The sequence below is a fragment of the Marmota flaviventris genome, chromosome 3, assembly GCF_047511675.1.
Source record: "Marmota flaviventris isolate mMarFla1 chromosome 3, mMarFla1.hap1, whole genome shotgun sequence".
Lineage (NCBI taxonomy): Eukaryota > Metazoa > Chordata > Mammalia > Rodentia > Sciuridae > Marmota > Marmota flaviventris.
The window spans coordinates 176,999,676-177,027,085 of NC_092500.1; the positions used below are offsets into that span (position 1 = coordinate 176,999,676).

The 27,410-nt window shown below is 49.6% G+C and overlaps 1 protein-coding gene across 1 annotated transcript in view; it reads left to right on the top strand.

Moving 5' to 3' along the window:
* Csmd1 (CUB and Sushi multiple domains 1) overlaps positions 1 to 27,410 on the top strand; it is a 1,338,703-nt gene that overhangs the window by 985,029 nt on the left and 326,264 nt on the right. Inside the window, exons 13-16 of the mRNA XM_071609340.1 lie at positions 18,120 to 18,302; positions 19,678 to 20,004; positions 20,906 to 21,100; positions 24,830 to 24,968. Of these exons, the coding sequence (XP_071465441.1) occupies positions 18,120 to 18,302; positions 19,678 to 20,004; positions 20,906 to 21,100; positions 24,830 to 24,968 (844 nt within the window). The remainder of the gene's footprint in view (positions 1 to 18,119; positions 18,303 to 19,677; positions 20,005 to 20,905; positions 21,101 to 24,829; positions 24,969 to 27,410) is intronic.

Here is a 27,410-nt window from a genome sequence, read left to right on the forward strand (position 1 = left end):
GTCACCACCCTCTACGCACCCTCTACGCTCAGGGGGTAGGCTTCATGACACTTCTCTGCCACCCGGCTCCTTTCAAGCTGGTGACCTGTCTTTTCAATACCCATGGTTCCTGGCTACCCACAGGGGACAGGCTCCAGGACCCCGGTGCCAAACTTCACAGCTGCTCAAGTCCCTGTGTAAATTGGCGCAGTGTTTGCACTTAACCCTGCACATCCTCCTGCAGACTCTCGCTCCCCTGTGGACACCTCTACAATAACTAGCAGAAGGCGATTTCCACAAGAATATTCCGGCTGCTCAGAGGACAGTGCAGGCACGTCTTTCCTAATGATTTTGATATACAGCCAGTTGAGTCTTCAGGTGCAGAACCCTTGGATGTCGAGGGCCAACCTGCACTCGCCTTGTTTTCTGACGAATGCGAACCTTCCTAGGGCAGTGGGAATGGCACAGCACAGCCGTGGATTAGCAGCTCTGTGTCCAAGGTGTGCCACTGGGCGTCTCAGAGTGGTCCTCATAGTTCACCATGCGTAATAGCGGGAGCTCAGGAAGGTGCAGGAGCACCTCTTGACTACGCTTTGCTCCATGCTACCTAAGACATCACACCGTCACGTCCTAGCGACCAGGCCCCACAGCTCTGGTGTGTGCCACTCTGGTGATACCAGTGCACTCGGGGGGAAGCAGAGCGCCATGTAGCCCATGACCCGCGTCTGCAAACTTCATCAAACCACCTTCGGCACAAGTAGATGAAACCGGTGAGCCTAGAAGCTGGGCTCCCAACCAGGAGAACGCTGTCCTCTGAGAGCTACCCAGACTTCAGTATTCTGTGACAGTGGCACAAGGGGACCAGACAGCTGGGACAGTGGGTGCTGGCTGTGTGACGATGTTGTCCTCAGCCACAGGCCATGAGTACGGTGGTGCCACCAGGGGTGGAGGTGGAGCTGCCGTCTCCTGTCCCTCCAGTTGCCCATCTGTGCTGTGCTGTCCACACACACGGCCGCTGTGCAGCTGCTGCCCCGGGGTGCACTCACGTGGTGCTGTGGGGTTTGCAGCCAGGAGCAAGAGGTGGCCACACTGCCCAGTGTGCCCGGGGTGCTGGCTAGCCTGGCCTGACTGCCTCTTTGATGTCCACATAATGACAATGTCACCTAATGACACATTTCTCGGAACATGGCCCTGCCATTAAGTGACACATGACTCGATGTAACACTCAAAGAAATGGACCACAAATAGGAAGAAATAGATGTGTGAGGACTGTCCACCCAGACGACAGATCATGACGTAGCCTTGTTGCCGCATACCCTTTGGAAACTGGTCATTCCTTCTCTGTCTTCTGATGGCTTCTGTGGAGCTGAGTTTGACGGTTACCTTGGAACTTAAAGTACCGTAAGCAATCCCCGTTGCAAGAATCGCAGAGGGACTTCTGATACTTGATTTTTTCAGTGAATTTATTTTTTGAAAACAGAGTAGAAAAACAAGTTCTGAACATTTTCCCTACATCCCGCCGTCTGGAACCTTCCTTCAAAGTTAACCCGTCTCATTTTCCAACCCCATCAACAAACCCCAGATGACTATTTGAGCACACCAGGTGGCCAGAACTGGGGCTCTGGGGGAGGCTGGGCAGCTGGAACGTGGCTCGGCCCACAGGACTTCTGATTGTCTTCCAGCCGAGAGGCAGCCATGGCCAGAACACCAAGCAGGACCCCAAGACAGGAAGCATCCCAGGTGACAACTGGCCAGCAGCTTGACAGGTATCCTGAGAAGGACGGAGCACAGCTGCAAGACGGGAGCCACTCTGATAATCAAGTAGCATCTACAGTGAAGGGGTCTGGGCTTTCATCTTGGCCACACAGGACAGAGTCCAAGTGCTAAGTGTTACCCTGGGCGGTTGATGACCGCAGGCGCAACACGGTCGTTTTACAGCAAGGACTCTTGGATGTTTTGTGTGAGTAGAATCGTGGGGCGCTTTGTAGGGCACAGAACGATGCTCCTTTCTTCTTCATCAAACCTGGCTGTCTGTGTGCATTTTAACTTGCACTCAGTCTCCTGCTCCCACCCTCTCTGACTCCCCCAGGGAGCGTGTAAACGGGAGCTTCCTCCTATGGCCAAACCTCCTTCTGGGGACTTCCAGTCCTTGGGTCTGGTTTCTTAAAGATCAGTTTGTACACCATTGACTGTGTTTTCCTCTTGAGTTGGCCTTTAAATAGCTGGTATTATTAGCTTAATTATTTTAAAAATTTGCCTACCAATTCCATAAAATCTTGAACTTATAATCTTCATTTTTACCATACCGAAAATCGGCATGGAACCAGCCAAATTAAATTCTACCGTTTTCAAATACTGCAGTAGAATGCCTACACCACAATAAAACCTAGCATGTGCTTTAGTGTCATTTTTGAAACATGTCCTAGCATTTAAGAGAAGCAGAGAAGAGAGCTCTAAGTAGGGAATATTGGTCTTTCTAATGCAATATCAAAATCAGATTGTTGGAGATCTGGATGGGAGGAAACAGGGCTAGTCCTGGTTGCTCTCGCCATGGAAACATTTACTTACAGATCGTGTGCCCCGTAGAGTCTTGGAAGAATCTCAGTACATTCTCATCATGCTAACAGTACCTGTCCAAGGTCCTGACCCTCAGCCCAAGCTGACAGGAGTCATTGAAAGTGTGGCCAAAACACCGAGAGACAAAGGAAAGTGGCAGGAAGAGTTGCAGAACTAGTGGACAGAGTTGCTGTCCACCCCACACCCCGTCCCCTACTGTTGACGTCTTGCATAGTTGGGTTGCGTGGTGTCCACCCATGCCTTGTCCCCTCCTGTTGGCACCTTACGTTGCTAGGGCACATGGGGTCCAGCCTGTGCCCATCCCCTGCCGTTGGCACCTTGCGTTGCTAGAGCATGTGGTGTGCACCCCACACCCTGTCCCCTGCCCTTGGTGCCCCACAATGGCCCCCCACATTGCTAGGGTCATGGTGTCCAGCCTACAGTGATGGGGTACATTTGCCTCAACTCGGAGGAGTCTTCACTGACGGCTGTACTTTACTCACCTTCTGTACCTTGTATCAACTGTCCTCTTTCTGTCCTAGGACCCCATCCAGTTCTCCTCAGCTCTCTGGTGTCCCTCGGTTCCTTGGGGTGTGACTGTTTTCCTGCAGTTCATTGCGTGTGGTGGCCTTGGGAATGTGAAGAGCTCTGGTCAGAGCTTAGTAGCAGGCTCTTCATGTGGGTTATCAGAGATTTTCCTCGTGCTTGGCCAGGGCTTGTGTTCTTTCAAATAGTGCACAGAGCAGTTGCCTTCTAGTGACCCTTGGCAACTCCTGTGGGGACTCGGCTGGGGGATCCTCAGGGTGAGTGGCTCGCTAACTCACAAGGACACAGTACGTCAATACCCAGACACATAGAGCTTAACCACACCAGGCACCACGTGATCCTTCCTCATTTGGTCTTCGTAAGCACAAAGGACCTGCTGTCCTTCAGACCCCGGAAGCAGATACTTTAGTCATCCAGCTGAGAGTCACAGAGGATGAGTGGCTTTGCTGAGATGCAAGTCTTCCTTCTGAGCATGTGTTCTCCTCCCTCAGAACGTAGTCTAGAAGTAGTAGGAAGATACAAGCTAATTTGTGGCAAATTTTACCGGTGAATGTGATTTTTCTCAATGAATTTGTATATACAGGAATATTTTTTCTTTTTTTTTCTTGAAGTGTTAGCTATTTGACATTTAATAAAAAATATGGGCTGTTTCTTATAAACTCTCAGGTGAATGAATGAATCTCAATCATTTATTCATTTTTCCTATAATTCATTTCTGCTCTTCACTCCTCTTGAAAATTGGGGTCATGAGTGTTTGAAGGGGTCTGCTAGACGTGAGGGTTTACAGTTGTGTGAATCTACTAGCTTGAATGTCTTCCCTGTAACATACAAACACAAGTACATGGAAAGCATAACATGTATGTTTGGAGACAGAGACATCTGTGTTTTTTATTACTTAAAGTTAGAATTCTAGAGTAGCCAGTGCTGTCTCCCTCTTCATAATGAGGGCTCACCTGGTGACCAGGACCTTCATCTTCCATTTCCATCTTGGACATGGCAATGCAGGTGGTTCTGCGTTAAGGGGTCACAGTGCACGTGAACTTGAGGTCACACGGAGGGCCAGGTCAGTACAGATTGTCAGCCTGACAGGCCCCTGGGGAGATGAGCCCCCGGGTGCTCAGAGAGGAAGCACATGCTGGGCAGAAAGTCAACGCTCTGATGATCTAGGGCCCACAGAGTGGCCCGGCTCCGACATGCTGAGGGTCCTTCCTCAGGCTCCCTATGTCCTCTTGGTCCTGAGCAACTAGACCACCAGCGTCAGAGCTTTGAATATCTGTGTGCCTTGAGGACAGTGTCACAGTGTGGAGACTCTTCACTACTGAATTTCTGCTGATTTGTTCCAGTATGTAAACTTGTGTGACGTGACGTGCACCTTTCACTTATCCCGGGTGCTCCTTGTTACTGGCATGGCCCCTGTGTTCCACTGCGTCATTGGAAAACGTCTATAACATTGAAAACGAAAGACCATATTGTTGGTCTTAGTCGGCTCTTTTGCCACTGAGACCAAAAGACCAGACAAGAACAATTTTCAGAGGAGGAAAGTTTATTTGGCTCATGGCTTCTCAGTCCATAGACGGCCAACTCCCTTGCTCTGTCTGGGCTCAGGGTGCGGAAGAGCCTCAGGCGGCAGAGTGTGGGGAAGGAAAGCAGCTCAGAAGGGGGCCACCAGGAAGCAGAGAGACTTCACTCACCAGGGACAAGATAGAAAGCACAAAGTCACACCCTAATGACCTGTGTCCTCTAGCCCCACCCTACCTGCCTACTGTCACCACCCACTGAATCCATTCAAGTGGCAACCCACTGATTTAGTCAAGGATCTCATGACCCGATCATCATTCCACGTCTACACTTCCTTACCTTGTCCCACATGGGAGCTCTAGACTACACCTCATATCTATGTCTCTCCTCCTGCCTCTAAGGAAGCCTGGCACGTACGTATGGGATCCCTGCGTCTAACCGCCAGTCTGTAAACGCACTGAGGCTGCCCATGACTTGTGGCTTATTTCTCTACATGGTTGAAGGGTCCGTGGAAAGCCTCTGTTCCAGGATGTTGGAGGTTTTGCCAGGCCAGACCCTCTTGGTCAAATCTGAACTGCTCAAACCAGTCCTCTTAAATCCTCATCAGATCACAGATCAGCAGGGAAATCAGGGAACTGGGCCCACCAACTGTGGCCTCGCCCTGTGGCTGATCAGCACCTTGAGTCACGGCGAGAGCTCTCTGAGGCCCAGTCGCTCAGCTCTCCTCGCTGAGCCACAACCAGCATTCTCGATTCCAACAGCTCTTGTAACTTACCTGGACAGTGTTAAAATGGAGTTAGAAAATTAATATGCTCCCAGTTTCTACAAGACAAGAAAGGCAGGAGACAAAGGGGCTCCCTCCTGTGGGCCCGCCATCCTGAGTCTCTAGATCCAACACTCTTTAGACAAAAAGGAAGGGGAAGCAGCACAGTCACAATTCCTGGCTCAGCTCAGCTCTGCCTTCACCTTTAAAAGCATCTCTTCTTTGGTTTTAGTGAGACAAAGCACATTTGTATGAAAAGCAAATGCAGTATGTGACGCACGCAGCACAATTTCCCCTGAACACATGGGTAAGCAGGATTACACATGCCCTTTTCAGGGTTACATTTCTGATCAGGATGTGAAGGGAAAACAAGGAACAAGAGGCAGGTAAATGAGAAATGAAAGACGGAGACCAGGCAGATACACAGGAGAGTTTACTTTTCACAGTTGACGATAAAGGCCATCTCTCTATAGGAGAGAGAGGCAAAACAGGCTTGGGTTCTGGGACTCAGGAACAGGCTTGGGTTCTGGGACTCTGGGGGAGGCACAGGAATCAGAGCTGGCAGGCCCTAAAGCAGGTGCTCAGAGGTTGGGTTGGTATGAGGGAGTGGTAAGGCTTGCTCAAACACACCCTTGGGTGGGAAAGTGAAAATTTTTCCTTAAAATGGCGGCTGTCACTTAAGATGGCCATCCAGATGCTAAGCAAGGACCTTATAGGATGGACAAGGAGATAGTTGTGGGAGGCTTTGCTTCTTTCCAAGAGCGCCACCAGGCTGTGTTCACGTGGCTTTCAGAAATGCCAGGGGCAGGTGCCATGTCCGCAGAGTACAGAAGGGTCCAGGTGCTGCCCCACAGGACAGGGTGCAGATTGGCATTCCTGGGTGGCAATCTCGCTTCCTAACGCTGATGAAAGGAAATGGATTCTCGTAGAGGTTTCCAAGTCAAAGCTCTGGAAACATGAGAACTAACCTGGTAGCAGGTGTGGTCCACACCTTGCAGGACAACTCTGACCCCTGCTGTTCCTTCAGCCAGGAGCAGAAGCACAGGCTGACCCTGCCTCTTTCTCCCTAGCGCCCACCACCCAGGGTAACAATAGAAGCCAGACACCTCCTCTCTGTCCGGGTCTGTGTGGGTTTTAAACCCTAAACTTAGACAACAGTCAGGTAGGGAGAGGGTGGACATGCCAGCCACATCCTGTGCTGTCTTGGAGATGAGGGCTGCGCACGCCATCTCTGCTGGACCAGCCAGAACAGCGAAGGCCCGTGCTGGCCTGTGCAGGAAAGCAGCTTTGCATTTCTAAAATGGACATGTGCTTAAGACTTTTATTAATAAATAAAACACTATTTTCATTCCTCATCTATTACTTGTATATTTTTCAATTCGTCCAGATCTTTGTCTGGGACTAGGAATTAAAAATACCCCATCAAATACCCCAGAATATGTTCAAATATGCACATAAATATAACTTTTATTTTTTCATAAAATGTATTATTGTTATTTTGATACAGAATCATTTCATCCTCTCAGATAATAAAATAAGTCCTTTTTGAAGCTGCCCACCCCGTGTGGAGCCTAAGTCAGGTGGGCTAGTCTGTGCTGCATGAGTGGGAGAGGGTGACCAGGCCAGGTGTGGATGAGGAGCCGGGTGGCTTGCCTCAGAACAGCAGAGGCATGGGGCTGGGAGGGGACGGTCAAGCGTACAGAATTCCAGTTAGTGGAATAACTGAAAGGGTGGATTGTACAACATGGTGACTACCGTGAGTAACGATATATTGAAATCCTAAAAACTGTGGAGAGTAGATTTTGTGTTCTCAGGGCAAAACAATGAAATTATAATGCACTTGTTAATTAGCTCCAAGCAGTCACTGCCCTCCCTGAGGTATACACATTTCAAACTATCATGTTTGCATGAAAAATATATAGTTCTGATTTTAATTAAAAACAAAAATGTGGATTACATTAAAGTATCATGAATTGAAAATACAATAGAAATAAAAGTTTTAAAGAGTGCCTACTGTGTGCTGACAGTGGGTATAACAGTCACCAAGAGGGCCCTCCAGGAGCTGGAGCAACAGAGAAAAATGAAGATAATGCAGAGTGAAAAGTCTCACAGCGGGGAGGACAGTGGCTGCCCCAGCCCAGGGCTGCCCCAGTCAGAGTGTTAGTGGCATGCAGGGAGCTTCTGAGACAGGGAGGGACCCAGGGTCCAGAGAGGGTGTGACTGCGGAGGAGGACTCCTGGTACCCATGGCAGGTGCAGCTGCTGCAGGGGAGGAAGGGGAAGGGCGTGTTGGACATCCCGGGCCAGACCACGCAGGGCCCCTGAATCACGGAGGAGCCTGGCCTGGAGGCAAGGCGGGCAGCGGGGGTCACCTGCGTGGTTCAGAGACTGACTGCAGGAAGCGTGGAGGAGGGCTGGGCAGGAGGCGGGAGAGCACTCCCGCAGTCACCGTGAAGACGGAGGCTGGATGAGACCTGACAGCACCTGGGCGAGGAGCCCTGTGGGGATTTGGGAACAGGTTATTAAAACTAGACTGGCTTTTCTGGGGTGGTGTATTCTGGGGAAGAGAAAGGTGGGTGACAAGGTCCATGGTGCACTGTGTAAGCTTTTTGGAATGGTCCTAAAGCAATACTGTAGAAGAATGTACTAATTATAGGAAAGCTCAGTTGGACGGCTCATGTGTTTGTAGCTAGGTTCTACTCCAAGATTTCAAGATGTCATAGAAATATAAACAGGGAAAATACTGACAATTGTCTAATCCCATTATGTTTTTTTTAAATTAAATAAATTGCTTAGGATTGTAGAGTGGGTGGGAGCCAACCGCTGAGAGAGACTTTCACAGGTGCAGACAGTGATTAAAGAAGTGGTGGCATTTCCTGTATGTCAAAGCAGGAGGGAGCCTGCGGGAACTCTCAGATACTTCTCCTGTCCCTGGGAAATACACGTAATGTGAAGAGCGGGGAAGAAATGGTGCGTGGCTTCAGGGAAGGCTGTGGGAAATAAGCTGAGCCTTGAAGCGCACCGTGGGTGTGTTGGCGCTCCGCGCTCTGTAACAACAGACACTCCTGACCTACAGCGGGCTACATCTCACAGGTGCAACCTGAGTTGACAGTCCTGTAACTCAGAAGTGCATTTGATTCTCTAATCAACCATGGTAAACTCAGAAAAGTGCAAGCCGCTCCCTGAGGGTCCAGATGCTCTTGACTTAACAACAAGGTTGCGTCTCTGTGAAACCCTGAGAGGAGGGGCCCTCTGAGTTGGGGCCCAGGTGCACTGACGTGACTTTTGTCAAAGGCCTTCAGTAGGAAAGCTCATCACAAAGTACATCCTTTCAAATCCAAAGACCAGAGCCCACTTCTGATCAAAGACACAGAGGTGACATTTCTGTGTGCACCACTCATCTCTGAACTCGACCAGCTAATGGGAAAAAGGAGAAAAGCAGGGAAGGAGTGAGGTTTTCTACTTTGACAGGCCTGTGGAGCACCGTACCCTGCAGGAGCAGTGTGGACTGATGGTGGGCTCACTCAGAGGAAGGGACCGGCCAGGCAGGAGCACCCGGGAGGGCTCCACCTCTCCGTCTCTCCACAGGAGTCTGTGTGCAGAGGACGTGGCAAGACCACTCTTCAGAGCCAGAGGTTGGGCAGAATGAGGAGGGCTAGGAGGTACCTAGGTATAGAACAGGGCCATAACAGGGAAGTCCCAATAGGAAGTGCTGTCCCCGTGAGCAGCTTGCTTTGGTGTGGCCCACTTTGGGTGTAATGAATGGAAGGCAGTTTTATCTCCATTGCAGTAGCAAGCCTGTGTGCTCCCGGGCCCCACGGGGAGGTGTGCGGTCTTCAGCTGGCTCAGCATGGCCAGGAGAGGAGGAGAAGTTTATTTGGGGGCTCACGGTTTCAGAGGTCTCAGTTCATGGACAGCTGTCTCCGTACCTCAGGGCTTGAGGTGAGGCAGAACATCATGGCAGAGGAGTATGGCAGAGGGAAGCAGCTCACATGATGATCAGAAAGCAGAGACTCCACTTTCCAGATGCAAACTTTGTACACCCCCAATGCCTGCCTCTTCCACCCACACCCCACCTGCCTCCAGTCACCACCCAGCTAATCCCTGATGGGATGAATCCACTGATTGGGTTAAGACTCTCACAACCCCATCATTTGTCCTCTGAACCATCTTGCATTGTCACACACGTGAGCTTTTGGGGGACACCACATCTAAGCTGTAACATGTGGTGAGGCCACAATGCTCTGGGGACAGCTCAGGAAGAGTGGAGGCTGCCAAGTCCTATACCCTGCTCTCTACAAAATAGAGACCCAGAAAAGCTGGTGGCTTAATTAACTAAGCCCAAGGTCTGAAAATCAGTAGCAGCAGCATCCAAGCTCTGGAGAAGGCAGACGTCCTTGGTCAAGGAGAAGGAGGGAATCACACCTTCCTCCTCTCATTTACTCTATTCTGGTCCTCTGTGGATTGGACGATCAGCCTTAGCCCAGTCACCTTGACGGCTGCAGTTAGTCACCGTGGTCACAATGTGGGCAGAGTAAAGATGAACCAGTTTCCCAGAATGATAAACTGCTGACACCAGAGAAGGCTGTTTCCCTCTGAGAGTCTCAAAAATAATATTTCACTGAAATGCAAGTAATATTCTCAATGGGACTTTTAGGACACATTTATCCATTGACTCTTCCTTTTAAATACTGTACCACATGCCAGTGACCATTCTGAAGTGGTTGGTTGGACAGCATGTGGGGGTCGGGTCACATGAAGGGATGGCCTTGTCCTGATTCAGGACTTGTGGTTGGAGGGAGGCTGGCTCCCTGCACACAGGAGACCTGCCAGCACCTGTAAGTTTTACCTTCTGCTCCGTCCCACGTAGTAGTTTGCTGGGCTGCCACACCTAGGGTCTCGTTCTGCGTGCCTTACACATTCTCAGGTCTCAAGAGCCAGGTGTCAGCAGGGTGAGCATCTCCTGGGTCCCCCAGGCCTAGACATGCCACTGTCCCACCGTGTCCCGTGGGTCTTTCCTCTGTTTGCAGGTGGGCCCAATGGCCCTTTCTCTTCCTGGAAGGACACAGTCAGATTGGGCCAGGGCCCACACAGGAGGCTTCATTTTAACTGAATCAGCATTCACGGTCCTGTTTCACATACTGTCACATCTTAGGTCTCTGATATCGGAGCACTGGTGGCCAGAGTTCAGCGGGTCAAGTGTTAATGATTATGTACTAGCAGCTGAGAGCTGTGTTCCCAAAGAAGCACGTGGTGTATAGATACCCTGTCCTGTCGATTCAGGGCAGAGCGTGCGCTAGGACGGAGTGATGCTTTATAAAGGAGGGTCTAAATGAACCCATGTAGGTGACAGCCCTGCAGAGGTGACCTGATGAAGCCCCGAGGGCAGAGCCAGGCTCTTTTCCAGAAGTAATTTGGGGCATCTGGTGCCCAAATGTTGGGCCTGATTGTGGAGCATAGTTGAAGAACTTAGCCTAGAAAAATGTTTGAGTTGCACGACTAAATGCTTATTTCAATCACAAAATACTCTTAACAGAATAAGCTCAGGATGTTTATCTTAGCAGACACCACACATGCTTTCCTTTAGTGTACTGGTGGATGGTGCTTATGAACACATTTAGTAGAGGAAGCAAACGTGAAAACCTATCAGAGTAAACACATAATACTTAATAAAGTCAACAGAAACCAACATGTAAGAGTAAACAGGAAGTCTGCAGCTTAGTAAGCAAACAATACCTGCTTTATACCCAAAAGCAAGCACGCCATCTCTCCTGGGGAACCAGACTCACAGGTGCCTGTCCTCGGGAGGTGCCAGGGGTTCTGTGTGTCCAGCTGCCTGGCTCCAGAGGCTGAGGGACACTGCCCCCGTGCTGGTCGGGACTCGAGTGTGTCTCCAGGGGTGATGGCACTGAGCCGGGCTGACCAACATGGAAACCCACTTAGACACAGCTGATATCTCCGTGGGGAAAGATGGCAGGTGGTCATGTATTCAAACTCTTCTCCAGTTTCTAAAATTAAATTGTTTTTCTTTCTGCAATGTGCATCTCCTTCTCTTCTCTGTCCTGACACCCACAAGTGCCCTCAAACTGTGAAAATAAAATCCCTCAATGTTAACAAGTTAAATAGAACCCGGATACTGTCCCTGAGCCCACCATGGGGGGTCTTGGGACTAGTCCAGTTTTATGGTAGAGTTAATAAAGTATAATGAAGTAACCATGTTCTGTGGTGACAGTCCCTAGTTTGTTTGCTAAGTTGATATTTCATCTACCTATGTCAGATTTGCCCTAGTTCTTGTGATATGTTTTGTCTAAAATAGCATTTCCCTTTATTCATAATTAGTTAATTCCCAACTCATTCTGAGAAGAATTTTTTTTTTAAAAATTCCATTTTATTTCCCCAAAACTGAGAATAGAGTAAAATATCTAAGCACTGTACTGAAAATCAATGCCAAGGGCATCAGGGTGGTTCTGTGTTTGGGGAAGATTTGTTTATTTTCATTGAAATGGTGTTTTTGGTGGGAATTGAATTCCAGTTTTAGTTTCTGTTACATTTGGGGGCAGACACGGTGTCTATATAGAGAGACACGCTATATTCACAGTGACTCTAGTATAGTAGACACTGACAGGTCAGGGTAGATATGGGAGCTCTGCTCTCTGCTCAATTTTACTGTGACCTTAAGGCAATCCCAGAAGAAATGGCCATTTAGATAACATTCAAAAAAATAGAGATACTGTCACCCTCCATGTTTGCCCCTGGTCTCCGCAGAGCTCCGATACTGCCTTTCCAGGATCCTCAAGGGCAGGAAGGACCAGGAAAAGCCTTTGTAGGCAAAGTTATCTCAACAGAGGCCACTGGAGGAGCCTCTGGAAGGGTGATGTTTTCTTTTTTCTTTTCTTTTCTTTCTTTCTTTCTTTATTTGTTTTGCGATGTTGGGGATCCAGCCCAAGGCCTTCCCCACACTAGGCACTTGCTCTACCACTGATCTGCATCCCTCACTCAAGGTTATGAAACTAAAGCAAAGAAAACACACACAGCTTGGAGAAGAAGCATAGATGCATGTTTCTAAGCAGAAGGGTCCTGTTTGAAGGCCAAGGCCTTTATGATCCCAACCGTGAGGTTCTGGGAAAGGCGTAACTAGGAAGGTAGGGAGACAGTCAGTGGTTACCAAGGGCTGCGGCGGGGTGGGGATCCAATGGACACAGAGGACTTTTAGGGTAGCAGGACAGCCCCGACTGAGGACAGAATGTCGGATCCACATCATGCGACTCTCCTGTCAGGCAGCACTGCCCCCATCTGTGCTCGGGAAGTTCTCAGGCAACTTTCCATCCCTCCTGCAGTCACACTTCTTGGTGTCTCCCCAAGAGGGCAGAAAACTTAGGTCTCCACAGGAACCTACCCGAGGCCGTTTACACAGCTGCTAGTGTGGATCTGAGGTGTCCCTCAAAAGCTGCGTGTGACAGTGCAAGGACACTCAGAGTAAAATGCTAGATGTGAGGGTGACCCACTGAGAACGTTAACCCTCTGACACGGATGAACTGGGTGGTCACCTTGGGCAGGCTGGGTGTGGTGCAGGAGGTGGGTCCCTGGGGCCGGGCCTCTGGGGTCTGTATTTTGACCCTGGTGAGCAGAGCTCTGTCCACTTCCTGACTGCAATGTCCTCCCACCATGATGTTCTTCCGCACCTTGGGCCCAGAGCATCGGAGCCGCCTGTCTATGAACTGGGACCTCTGAAACCACGAGCCAAATAAACTTTTCCTTTTCTAAAATTGTTCTTTTCCGATCTCCTGGTCGCAGTGGTGGAAAAGTCAACTGGAACAGCAGCTTTATTCATAACTTCCAAAATCTGGAGGCCACCAAGATGTGAAGGCAATAGGCGATGGATAAGTCGACTCTAGTCTGTCCAACTGTGGGACTTAGTCAGCACTAAAATAAAATGCTCTCTCCAGCCACGAAAGACACAGAGGAAACTTAGGTGCATATTGCAAATGAAAGAAGCCAATCCCAAAAGGCCACTCACCCCAGGACACTCTGGAAAAGGCGGAGCTGTGGAGTCAGAGATGAGCGGGTGCCAGGGTGGAGGGCGGCAGGGACGAGTAGGCAGAGCAGAGGGGCTTTGGAGGGCCGCAGAGCTCCTCTGCACGATGCTGCCGTGGTTGATATAAATCATTGTACGTCTGTCCAAACTTGCAGAATGTCCACCTCCAGGAGCCACCTAACGTGAACTGTGGGCTCTGGGTGACCGTGGTGTGTCCGTGTGCCTGGCTCATCCAATGTTACAAAGACACTGACAGGTCAGGGAATTGAGCTCTGCTCTCTGCTCGATTTTACTGTCAACCTAAGACAATCCCCAAAGAAATTAGCTAAAAAGGGCATTCCAGCAAAATAAATATCCAAGAAATTGAATAATTTAAGATGCATTTAAAACCTGCTCAGCTGCCTGTGAGAGACCTGGACTGTGGGCCTTCTTCCCACCCTGAGCCCAGTGGGTCCTCTGTGGCAGGAGACTGCAGCCCTCCCTCACTGGCACAGCACAGCAGGGACCACAGGATGGGGAGTGAGCCGGCTGGGCTCCTGGCTGGCCCCCCGTGTCCTGGGCTCTCCCTCAGCTCCCGGCTCTGCAAGGGAAACCCACGCTCTTATTTGCTCATAGGCCTTTGTGCCGTTTGACTAGCAGCCAAATGCAATTCTGATACCTATAGGAAATAAAATTGAGGATTTTTAGTGACATGTTTACTGTGACCTATAAAAAACGGAATTGCTTAGCTTATGAGATTACTTAGCTCTTTTGTACTAGTATAATTTATCGGTGTATTTATTGCACACTTTGAAAAATCTAATCATTCCTACGTGATTATTTTTGAGTAGGAATGTATCATAAATTCACTTTGGTGTCTCCGTTTACACATAAATCTTTGCTTTAGTCCAAATTAGGCACAGTAATTGGAAATCACTGAGGCCTCCTCTGTTACTGCACTCATCATGCGTCTCACATTTGCTACCAGAGGTCAGCCAACAGTCTCAGTCAGTGTTCTTATTGTTGTTATTGTTTCTCTTTCTTAAGAAGTTTCTCTCCACAAAGATTCCTGCCCCGGTGCGTAAATAGTCTGGGTGAAGATGGGTTTCTTGGGGAAATGGAGTAAATTCTTCTCCTTGCCATCACGGAGGCCACAAAAGCCTCACGTGCCTGTCTCTGGTGGCCCAGGAGGAAGGGCCCCTTCCAGGCCGCCCTGGTCAGCATGGACCTGCTCCACTCCTCTTCCCCATGGGCTCCCCAGTTGGTCCCCCTAGGCTGGCAGCCCTCTCCTTCCTCTTCCCAGTCACATTCTTCCAAGTGTGGCCTGGTGGCTGGTTTGGGGGGCACTGCACAGGTAGACCCTGACCACTGATGGGCTGGGGGAGCCTGGGTGATCCTGGGGTGCGGGCGAGGTAGGAGCCCACTGACTCGGCCCTGCGGAGCCGGCGGGAGGAGCCTGTTGAACTTGCTGAGATGAGCGCACCGCCTTGTTTTAAAATGCACCATGGATCTCTCACTGCCACTGTCTCAGCCAACAGGAAAGAGAAACACAATTCATGGGATCTTGAAAATTCTCAGGTGTTTCATTCTGTGCCTGCAGTGCTCCGCGGCCTGGCTCACCTATCTGACTGCCCTGACCTACCTGCCAGTCGACAGCGGGGCCTTTCATTTCTTTTTGAATTGTTTCCTATGAATTCAGGGGGGCAGTGATGCTGGTGTTGGTTAAGGGGATGGAAATAGAAATTGAAAACAAGAAGAATAAGTCCTGAGCACTTCATTAATGAGCAGGAGTCCAAGCAGCCACTGACCTCTGCAGATGGCCTGGCTGGTCCCTGAGGTTGGGTGCCTGCTCTGGGGGCTACCCTGGTGGGTTGCTCATGGAAGCTGAGCCCTGCTGAGTGTGTGTGTGACTGCTGTCTCTGAAGGCACTGGCTCCTGCAGGTCAAGCATCCTGGGCTGGACAGGAGCAATGTGGATGTTCAGAGTGACTCTTCCTTAGCCTTGCGGTATCAACAGGAGCAGATCAAAAGTGTGGGCTGATTTAAATGGAATTCTGTTTCAAGGATCTAGATTTGTCAAGTCTTCTGCAATTTCTTATAGGTATCTTAATATTTTAACAGTGTTTCTCAGAGCTGTGCCTCATGAATTCCCCATGGTGACCCAGTGGCCTGGGCCCTCTGTGTCTCCTAGCACTCATTCCAAGTGACCTGTTCCATTCTGGGAACATTGATTCCCTCCAGAAAGACCACGTGAGGGTACAGGAATTACCCTTGCAAACTCGACTTCAAGCCACCATCTATGTGTGTCCTAAACTGTGTCAGTGTAACAAGATGCTCAGGAACAGGAAGAGAATAGGGAATTTATTCCTGTATTCTATAAGCATTTGTAGGCATAGAATAAAATATCAAATAAAAATAAAATTTATTGGAGGTGAATGTTAAAGCACATGTCATTCTAATAAAAGTACTTTTAAAATATTCAAAAATAAATGTTTCATAAAATTTATCGTGTAATTCCAGCTACTCAAAAGGATCCCAATTTCCAGGCCACCAAGGGCAATATAATGAGACCCTCTCTCAAAATGAAACAGAACAGGTCTGGAGATGTAGCTGTATGGTAGAGCACCAGGGATTTAATCCCTAGTACAAAAAAAAAAAAACCTGAAGTGGTGGCAGGGATTCTAACCTGAGGGCAATACCACCCTCGGGGGAAATTTTGTCATCACTGTTTGGGACAATAGTAGCATTTTGTGTATAAGGAGGTAAAAAATGAAAGCTGTCCCAACAACCCCTCCCAAATGAAGCGTCACGGGCACAGACATGGGATCCTCTCACTCATGTGTGACTGAAGGCAAAAGCTACGTGGAACCTCACCCCGTACCATGTGGCAGTGGCTGGCCTGGGTGTGCTGGCAGATGCGGGACTGTGCCAGCTGCAGGGTGAGGAGCTTGGCACCTTTGGTGGCAAGTAGCTAAATGCAAGATCAGCAGGAGACGCAGAGAGACCCTCCCCTGCAGCCGCATGGTTGTCAAACACAGCCTGTTATTTCTGAAAGCTCTTTGGAGTTCCTGGACTTAAGAGAGTAAATGTCGTCAGCAAAAACTGCCACAGTTTATTTCATTATTAGAAGAAGTTGTGGCTGGGCGCGGTGGCACATGCCTGTAATCCCAGCGGCTTGGGAGGCTGAGAGAGGAAGATCCAAGTCAGCCTCAGCAACGGTGAGGCACTAAGCCACTCAGTGAGACCCTGTCTCTAAATAAAATATGAAACAGGGCTGGGGATGGGGCTCAGTGGTCGAGTGACCACGAGTTCAGTGCCTGGTACCAAAAGAAGAAGAAGAAGAAATTGTGGGCTGGGCATCAGAGATAAAAAACAACAACAATAAAAAGGCCCGAGGTTTGGGGGAGACAGCCACGGCAGCAGTGTGACCCAGCAGAAGGGAGGGGCCGGTGGGCGCGTCATATGTGACACCACCGAGGGAGGCCTTGACACAGACAGCCACTCACAGGGTCTCTGGTCCAGTCTGGCCATGACCACACCAGTCCCACGCAACTCCCTCGCCAGCTCTTAAGTGTCCCACCACCTCTGAACACCATCACGTTGTGGGTCTCAGTTCATCCTGCGTCTCGAAGGACAAACCGTGGCCATTGCTGATAAAACAGAAATTTGAATTTGCTGAATCTGAGAAAAATCAATAGATAATCAAACAAATGCTCATATGAATGAATGAATGAGGTGATGGATAAATAAGTAAATAGATCTAAACACCTAAAAAAGCATTAAAACAGAGACCCTGATGGCGTTCTCCTGGAGTATGGCTCTCCTGGGGACATGCTGGCTCTGGGGGGACTCAGTCCTGTCCTGCCTCTGCTCTAACCTCCCCACGGGGTGGCCTACCTGCCACCCTGGCCCACATCACTTAGCACAGGCAGGGAGCAGCCCAGACAGCCCCTCCAGGGGGCCTTGCCTCTCCCCCCTGCCCAGCCCTCTGGGCTCCTTCAGGAGGGAACCTGGTCAGCACCGCATGCTCTGTTTAATTCTTGATGTCCCTTGTGAGAGCAAGGGCCATCCTGCTCACCCACCACCCCGTCACCTAGCAGAGGACCTAACATGCAGCTGGCTTTCAAAAGCACTGTGGAGGGATTGAGTAAGGCGCACGTCTTGGCCAGCATGTTCATGGTCTTGTCCAGCATGTCCGAGGTCTTGGCCAGGGTGTGAAATGTGGTCCATGTTCCATGGCAGCTGTGTGTTGATGAAAAGCGGTTTCATTCTGTGCACTTTGTTATCTGAAGACCATAGATATATTCTTCCTGCTTCACGAATGAATTCTGACGTCCGTTTCAGGAAAAGAGTGTCAAATAGATCACATTGATCTGAATATTCAGGAAGGAAAGAGCACTCGTGTTTGCAGTGTTAATAGTGAAAAGCCTGCGGATGAGGCCCACATGAGCGGTCACGTTCTAGTGCACGGATTGCAGACGGAGGCTGGAGGTGCCCCCAAGACGCACCTATTAATGTCAGCACATCTGTGTGGCCTGGGTGTCTTATAGGACAGTCACTTTCCTACCTTCCTCTCCTAGGCAACTCGCAACTTCTTCATGTTCTGCGATTGTTGGATGAATTGCGTATCTTTCTGGAATCATTTATGAAAATGAAGTTTAGATGAGCAAAAAGAAGCCTGAACTTGGGAGTTAACAGTGTTTGTTGTATAATGTTAATGGTCTGTTTGTTTCTCCCACTTTCAGAAATTGAAAAGGGCGGCTGTGGCGACCCTGGCATCCCCGCCTACGGGAAGCGGGTGGGCAGCAGCTTTCTACACGGAGACACGCTCACCTTTGAATGCCAGGCGGCCTTCGAGCTGGTGGGCGAGAGGGTCATCACCTGCCAGCAGAACAACCAGTGGTCAGGCAACAAGCCCAGCTGCGTGTGTGAGTTCCTGTCCTGCAAGGGCCCAGGGCAGAGCACGGGAGGAGAGACCCTGGGGAGGCAGCTGCCCGGGGGGCGTTCCCAGACACCAGCTTTCCGCTGTCCCTGTTAAAACCAGGTCTGCTGCCAGAAGAAGTGCAGCTGAGCACTTTCTACCCCAAGGGATCGAACATACCACTGTCGCCCTCGAGAGCCCCCGCTAGGTGCTGGGTCAGACCGAGTGGCAGCAATGGAGACTCTATGATCCAATGATTGTGATAGCCAACTTTTCATGGCTGTGACAAAACACCTGAGACAATCAACTTAGGGAGGAAAGACAGTTTCAGAGGTTTTAGTCCAAGGTTAGCTGGCTTCATTACTGTGGAGGCAAGGTTTGACATTGTGGTGGTGGGAGGCGGTGGTGGTGAAGGGTATCCACCTCATGACAGCCAGGAGGCAGAGAGAGAGAAGAGAGGAGGGACCCAGGGACAAAATAAATCCTCCACGTCATGTCCAGAACCCACCTCCTCCAAAACGAGGTCCCACCTCCCAGAGTGTCCATCACCTCCACTGTGCCGCCAGCTGGGGACCACACCTTCAGCACCTGAGCCTGTTGGGACATTTCAGACCCAAACCACGGTAGTATGTTGTGCAGCCTTGGGCACTAGTGGGTGGCTGTTGGGAGCATGGTGCTACAGGAGGTTTGGACCTCAGCGGACAACCGCCCTCTTCCCGTGTGCGCGGCGTGGAAGCTGCAGCAGAGGCCTTGCGGCCACTTAGAAGGTTGACTTAATTGACAGTGAAAATGGCAATGGTGGAAGTGGGTGTGGAGTCATGTGGAGAAAAAGCAAGGCCTTACGGCAGCTGCTGCCACCCAAACAGAAACAGGTGCTCACGATTTGTATGAAGCACACGTTCTTCAAGTATCCAGAGGAGTTCCATGTTGCCCAACGACAGCACAATTCGATTTTCTCATTACTTATTGTTAATCTTTGCCTACAACCAACAAGAAAATTAGATAAACAACTGGAAAAAAATGCACCTTAAAAGAAAATAAATAACTAAAAAGTTATCACAGAAGAGCAGACCCAATTGCTCCTCTGGCACCAACGACTAATGCTGTTCCTCTGGAGGCAGAAAGTCTGAACTAGAAATTACAATATCTAGCACACGTTTTTAACCAACTCAGTGGGATCATGTTTATTTTAAAGCCTCTGCGGAATTAGGCAGAGTCCCTGGCTGTGCTGTGTAAGGTAACGAGATAGGTGGAAAGAGAAACACTGTGCTCCAGGTGACTGGTCTTATGGCAGCTGGCCATTGTGGCCACCTGCAAGGTGGGCCAAGGGGCAGTTCTTGGGTCATGCAACACTGTTTGAAAATATATTCCTGTCTCCGCAGTTTCTTGTTTCTTCAACTTCACGGCATCATCCGGGATCATCCTTTCCCCAAATTACCCAGAGGAATACGGCAACAACATGAACTGCGTTTGGCTGATTATATCCGAGCCGGGAAGCAGAATTCACCTCATCTTCAATGACTTTGATGTGGAGCCTCAGTTTGACTTTCTGGCAGTCAAAGATGATGGGATTTCTGATATAACTGTCCTTGGTACTTTCTCTGGCAATGAGGTGCCCGCTCAGCTGGCCAGCAGTGGGCACATAGTGCGCCTGGAATTCCAGTCGGACCACTCCACCACCGGCAGAGGGTTCAACATCACGTACACCAGTAAGTGAGCTCCTGGCCGTGTTTTCATCACACACACTGAAGCTATGTGATCATTATCAAGGCTCTGAGAGTAGCAAAATGACATAACGCTGTTGTGGTATTTAGGTTAGTCTCTGGGTCACCCCATCACAGGGTGCTGGATCTCATATCCTGGCCCTCCTTCCAATTTTCCCGGCCTCCATCTTCCTTCCTTCCACCCATCCATGCATCCTCCTTGTAACGACAGAGTGTGACAACCAGGGTCACGGCGTTGGTGGTCAGGAGCCAGGGTCAGCACACCGGCCCTTGGAGATATCTAGTGGATTTTGACAAGGTAGCTAATTTCTCTTTGGCTCAGGCCCCTCATCTGCAAAACAAATCTTATAGAAGAACGACGACTCCTTAAATGCTTTCTAGAAAGACTAAAACTAAACAGTAAATATGAGCAACACTAATTTGTCTCTGGCTGCTTCTCTTAGGTACGGTGTGTAGAATTCCCGGTAATGATGTAGTTCCACAGTAACTCTGGGATATAGGGTTAGAGTCACTCACTTACAGCATCAGGGCATCTGCTGAGGGGCGGAAGCTAGGCCTCGGGCTGACCCCTACCTGGAGCAGATGTGCCCTGAGCCTCAGTTCTCCCCCCACCCACCGTGTCCCTGGTCTCTCTTTGAAGTGCACAGGAAGTGTCCTTCCAACCCAAGTGCTGCAGAGATGATAGTCAGGTCTACTCATCCATCCGTGCTCTCGCTTACAGATCCTGATATCCCACTTATTCAGTGTATTTCCGTATCTATGGGTGGTATAACTGAAATCTGGGGAAGCAGTTGCCTTATAAATGGGTTCTGTTTCCTTGTTTCTGAATACACGTAACTGGGACTCAGACACTTGGTTCTGCTTCTTTCTCTCTTTCCTCCGTCAGCCTTCGGTCAGAATGAGTGCCATGACCCCGGCATCCCTGTCAATGGCAGGCGTTTTGGCGACAGGTTTCTGCTCGGGAGCTCCGTTTCCTTCCACTGTGACGACGGCTTTGTCAAGACGCAGGGCTCCGAGTCCATCACCTGCGTCCTGCAGGACGGGAACGTGGTCTGGAGTGCCACCGTCCCTCGCTGTGAAGGTGGGCCTGCCCTCAGCCGTCCTGGCCTCTCCCTTCAGACAGGCCGGGTTCCAGTTTCCTAGATGCCAGAACACGGGAGGGATCGAAGCACAGGAAGTGTAGCCTCACTTCCTGGAACCAGGCTCTGGCTGGGTGGTCGTCCTCTGGAGCGTGGGAGGGAGGGTGTGTCCAGGAAGCCCCAGCTCCGGTGCTCCTTGGCCTCAGCACATCACGTGACCTTGGCCACATGCTCGAGAGGAGCTCTCCTGTGTGTGCATCTGACTGTGTCCGTGCCCCCTGATGTATTGGGAGAGGGTCCTCTCTCCCATGACACCTCGTCTACCTCCACTAATTTCACCTACGTGCTCCTGTGCCCACACACCATCAGTGAGTGTGGTGGGAGGGTGGGACACTGATGAGGAACTGGGGGCTCAATTCAACCCATGACAACACTGTGGTTTTAATTAATGATTTGCTTTCTTCATCAAAGCTCATATGAATAATACCTGATTTTCTTCTTGATATTTCTGGTCTACTTACCTGTAATAAGACCAGAGGAAAAAATATAAGGAGCAGAACCTCATGGCCCTTCATTCTTGATCACTTAAAAACGTTTGCCTCAGGCCCCTGACCCATCCTCCCTGTCTTACACAATGAGCTTAGGAACCTTGTCTTAAAATTATCTCTGCTGAATCCCTAAGAAATGCACAAGTAAAAGCAAAAGTAGCATGCCCCTTTGCTCTCGAGCCTTGCCCAGATTTTCAATGAGTTAAAGAGGTGAACTGTGGGTAAGTGGGGGAGGCTGGCATTTCTTGGCTCTGCCCTGAGGAGGTTAAACTGCACCTTCACGGCGTGAATTCATATCGAGTCTTAGCATCTTTCTGGTCTTTTGGCCCATAGCTTATATTTTAGGATTAGTATCATAAAATAGTACGATAATGTTTGCTGATGAGTGCTTTTTGCAGAACTTTTCTAAACAGTGACAAGTTGGAAACAACTAAATGTCCAACAGCAGGGAGCCACTGAGTGGATAGAGACGTGTACCTAGACCAGGGGTCGAGCATCATTAACCAAGGTTACGGGCCAAAGAGATCCTGAGTTGCTATCATGGGAAAGACCAGGGGCACGAGCACTCGTGTTCACAGGGTTTTGAAGACACAGACACGTGTCAGCATCTCAGGAGAGGGAGACGGAGACTGCTGGGCACTCACGTGTTAATGGTGGCTGGAAGGGTTTTCTTCCTCTTGGGTCATTCCCTCAGTTGTCTGAGGTCAACCTGTTTCTTTTTAATATGTAACTAGGAAATAAATAGGCCAGCCCGGGCGGCTCTCCTCCTGCACTGCTTTAGGGAAACTTCCCAAGTCCTCACCTCCAAGGGGTCAGAGCCGAGTCCAGCTGTGGGGACACTGAACTCTCAGAGCCCAGCCAGGGCCACCCCTTGTCCAGCCTGAGCAACCCGCTGGGTGGCTTGCCACCGTCAGGAGACACTCCAGCTAGGCCCTGTGGTGGCCTGCAAGTGGCTCTGCAGCAGTTGGGAAGATGCCTTCCTTCCTTTCCTCAACTGTTAGAAGAGTTCAGGGGCTCTGGGCGCCACCCTGGTGGAAGAGTGAAGGGCAAGGATACAACAGCGGGACTTTTATTTTAAATCTATCTTAATAATTCATCTCAAACATATAATTTTACATGTTATGTTTATAAGATGGTAACAGAGGGTGGTTTTCGAGCCTTTATAATTAAGTGGATGTGCACACGTGGCGTGTTCACGCAGGTCACAGGAATGGTGCTGCAGCCTATGTTGTCTGAACACTGCTCTAGCTGTGTGGACCACGGCTGGCTGTCTCTGTGCTGGTTACCCACAGTCGGCTGTGGGCAGAGGCGTCACAAGCTGCAGGCGGCGCCTGTTTCTCGGCACACTGGTGGACAGGGCCCTGTAAGCACAGGGAGTAGCAGGACGTGAGATAAGGGGAAGTAGCACATTAACCCTGAGCAGAGGCTCTGCGTTCCTCCATTACTAGGAGGAGCCCCACCAGGTGAAGCTAAGTGAAAACTCCAGCTTCAGTTGGAAAACAGAGAAAGGAAGAGTCCTGGCGGGAGATCTGAAAGTGTTTCTGCCCCCAGACCCACTCCCTGGACACGGCAGGGTCTCAGGGAAGGCTCTGGTAGCATGGCCACCCAGGTCCCCAGCCATCAGCTTCCACAGCAAGCAGGTCGAGTGCAGAGAGTGCAAGGGCCGCGAGGAATAGCCGCCAACTCGACTGAAGAGGTGTGCACGATCCTGATCCTCAGGTCCCCGACAGCACACTCGGGGTTCCCGTTCCCCTCCAGCCTCCTCTGTAGAAATCAATTAAATGATTGGCCAAGAATGAACCCTCACGAATTAAAACAAATGCAGACCACATCACTAACAGTGCTCCAGTTGAGGTTCTATGATCAAAACAGCACACACCTAGCATCCAGAAGTCCTCTCTAAATCATAGCTGTGTATTAAACAGAAATTCAGAGTTCAGATTCTACACTGCCTGGAAATCCTCGGGGAGAAACCTTCCACTACAGCAAAGTGGGGCAGCAGAGCCAGCACCACGGGGCTCACAGGGCTCACAGCCTGCAGCATGGAGCTCGGTGCCCAGAGTGAAAGGTACGGAAAGGAATGCATTAGAATAGATAAACTCAGAGACCTGGGGACTTTGCCGGCACCAGTAATAGACGGACCCTGAGATTCTGCAGAGGGGACCAGGAGAGAAGACGGTAACACACACACACGGTTGGGAGCCTCAGGGAAAACGGTCCTTAGAGAAATAGCTCACGTAAGCAATGCCAGCCCTGCAGCGAAGCCAGGTTTGTTGAAAAGCGCATTATTTATCCTGGCGGAGTTCACTGGGGCATCAAAATCTGGATGAAAGGGAAAGACATTCTTAGCACTTCAATATATGTGGTCATTTTTCCACCAAAGGAATCGCACTCCAAAAAGGATAGGTCTGTTTTAAACTACACGTTTTCATATACCTGCTGCCTATGAGTTCACAGGGGAGATGAGCAGTAAAGAGTATGCAAAACGTGGAAGGCGGTGTGGCCAGGTGGACGTGTGTTCTTCCCTGCAGTGTTAACCCAGGGGTCGCTGTTTTCTGAGGACTCTTGCGGGTGACAGGGGATTCACACAGCCCGGGGACACACTTCTTAACCCTCCCTTTTTCTTTTGTAACTATAGACCATTGTCTGCCACTTGCTGCTTCAGGATAGGCCCAGCCTAACCCTGTGCTTGTTACAGTTCACACTTTTGTTTTTAACATGCTCCAACAACTTAATATCCTACGTGGCAAGTAATTTTAACAATACGAACACAACCCAAAGTATATACATACAAACACAATAGCTCACATGTCTTGGGGTTTTTCATCATTAGATTTAAGGTCATTTAAAATTTCATCTTCCGTAGATGCTTATTGAATTCCTAATGCATGTAAGATGGCTATGAGTGGCATGTGCCAGGAGATTCCTGACGACCAGACAGGTCTCTCCCATGTAGATCATCCAAGGAGGAGCACTCTGCCTAGTTCTGAGGGCAGATAACCAGCCGTGCAAGGCACAGACCTCAGTTTCAATCAACTCAGGGCCTTCTTAGCAACGGGTGTTGCCTTAATACTTGGAAATACTGAATCTATGCCCGGAAAGCAGTCCCTAATTTGATGGCCATGTGGCTATGGCATGACCTCCCACATTTACTTGAACCTGACGGTGTGCATCTTCCTTTAGCCCCGTGCGGTGGACATCTGACAGCCTCAAGTGGGGTCATTTTGCCTCCTGGATGGCCAGGATATTATAAAGACTCTTTGAATTGTGAATGGATCATTGAAGCAAAACCAGGACATTCTATCAAAATAACTTTTGACAGGTAAGATGAGCCTTGTCCTTCATCTGGTTCTGGGACCCATATCTGTTCCATGTTTTAAGTTAGTGGATCTTAAAACTTTCAAGGTGACAGTTCTTTGGTCCTCCAAAGGGGCTGACCCAACAGGATTAGGCACTATCCCTTCAGTTCTGTCCTTCCCGAGCATCGTCCTCCCAACCCAAGTTAGCTGTGGACACAGAAGCTTCCTGGGTGATTGTTCCCACCCACCGGGGCTGACCCTGGAGTCCATCCTGGGTGGCTTCCTCCCAGCTGACCCTGGAGCCTGTCCTGAAGCTGGTGCCTGTAGTGGAGTAATTCTGCCAGGTTCTTGGTGGCACAGGACACAGCCCCCTGTCCCTCTGGTGCCTTCTCTTCCCTCTGGGGCAGCACAGAAAAGGCCTCTCCAGTTCTGATGTCAGCTGTCAATAACTGGAGACTGTCAAATGTCCAGAGTGAACCTTGGGGCAAATGCAGCAGATGAGATGTCCATCAGTTGCCCACGCTGCCCACGGCGTCGCTGTCACTGGAGAACAGTGTGGCTTTGCTCCTTGAGTATAGATTTAATAATCTGCAAAAGTAAGCATGCCATTCAGGCTCTGTGAGATAAGGTGATTTCCCGTGTCACTCAACATTGAAATTGATCTGATGATTAAAAATTAAACTGGTTTGAAACAAGCCATAGGCTTTGAAATGCAGGGAAGGACTGTTGTAAAGTTCTGAGCTCACACCTCTGAATGGCATCGCACTTATCTCGTGATGACCTTATTGACGAGATTGCATTCAGAGTTTTTGCCTCCAGAATATTCTAGTATCTCAACTTCATGAGGTTATTTCCTGTTTTGTTTTCCTAGTAATTTTCTAAGAATTTGATATCAACATAGGAAATATTTGTTGTAGTTGCCATCTTTAGTAATTATTTTTATTCAGAATTGTTGTTTTTCCACTATTAGGTTGGATGATAACATTCAGTAGATTTTTCCTTAGAAATAGGGGAAAATTTGATTCATATATTTTGAGAGTGGATTCCTGCAAAATAACATTAATCATTTGAAAAACAGTATCTCAATATATATTCAGTAAATCAAACTTGGCTACCTATAAATGCTTACACTTTTCAATAGGGGTTGCTAAAGCAGAAGGCCATACCTAAATCATTTAGTAAAGACAGTGGTTTCCGCTCCTCAGCACAGTCTATCAACACTCTGGCCCAGCGGCCTGAAGCAGAATGCCTCTCCGGGTTCCCCGGGGGGATCTACTCTGTGTTATTTCAGTGTGGTATTTTGCCAGCCTCCCCGTGCAAGTACCTCACATTTCTGACATTTGGAACATCAGTGGCAGTCACCAGAGATGCATTGCCTGCCGGGCTCCTTAACGATGAGCCACACAGTGCGTGTGGACTTGCTCATTGGCCAGTGGAGTCCCCCTGGGGGGACGAGTTTGTCCATGTGCTTTGCAGTTCCACGAGGGTGACTTTGTCGTGCAATGTGAGTCAGGTTGCTGGGCCATGAGAGTGCTTAGGGTTCTCTGCTCTGAGGTGACTCTTGAAGTCACACAGCAGTCCTGGCTCTTGGGAAGACCAGGAGGAGATAACAGCGTGCATGTGGACCCCTCAGATGCGATGGCTTCCACTCTTATCCAGATTCCTGGAATTTGAGCTCAAACATCTGAGGAATCATAATCTTTAGATTAAAAGACAAAGTTGGCACCGCCTGCTCCCCAACACTCCAGCCTGTGAGTCTGTTCTGGCCTGGCCATGTGATGCAGGGTCCTCTGGTTCCTTCTTGTAGAAGGGCAGGTTCCAGGGCTTCCACCTCGCTGTGGAGAATGCGGATCAGTGTGCATTTTCACTAAGAGAAGTCTGCACTGCTTCATGATAAACAGGGCAGAACCTTTGGCTTCATGCCATTTGGGCTGATGTGTGCCGCGCCACGAAGGTAGCTTCCTGTTCATTGACAATCCCAGTGGAGAACAGTGGCACAGGCTTCCGAGGACTCTGGCTCCCATTACCGAGTGAGTCAGAGGCTTATGACGCCTCAGCTGCTCCCTGAGAGCAGAACCAGACACTTGGAAAGCAGGTTAGCTCTTGGAGGACTAGACGGGCCATTTAGAAAATTACCTCCGTGCCTGGAATGGCACCAGCGTCACGTCTAAGGGGACCCAAGTGGCTGCGACTTTATATAAATGGAACTGCAGCCAGACTCCCTGGAAGCGTAAGGAAGTGAAGCATTTGTCGGAAGCTCTTTCAAATCACTAAAGTTAGCTTTTGAGTTTGAGAAGTAGTTCAGCTTAGTCCAGCGTCCTGTTCATGCCGCTTAAAAAAGCACAGGATTCTGTCCAGGAAAGGTACCTAATGTGGTTGTGTACTTTGAGTCCCTTCTTCCTCTAGGAGATCATTTCACTTGAGTGTGCCTGTTCCAAGGTGTCCGTGATGGTGTCAGACAGGGA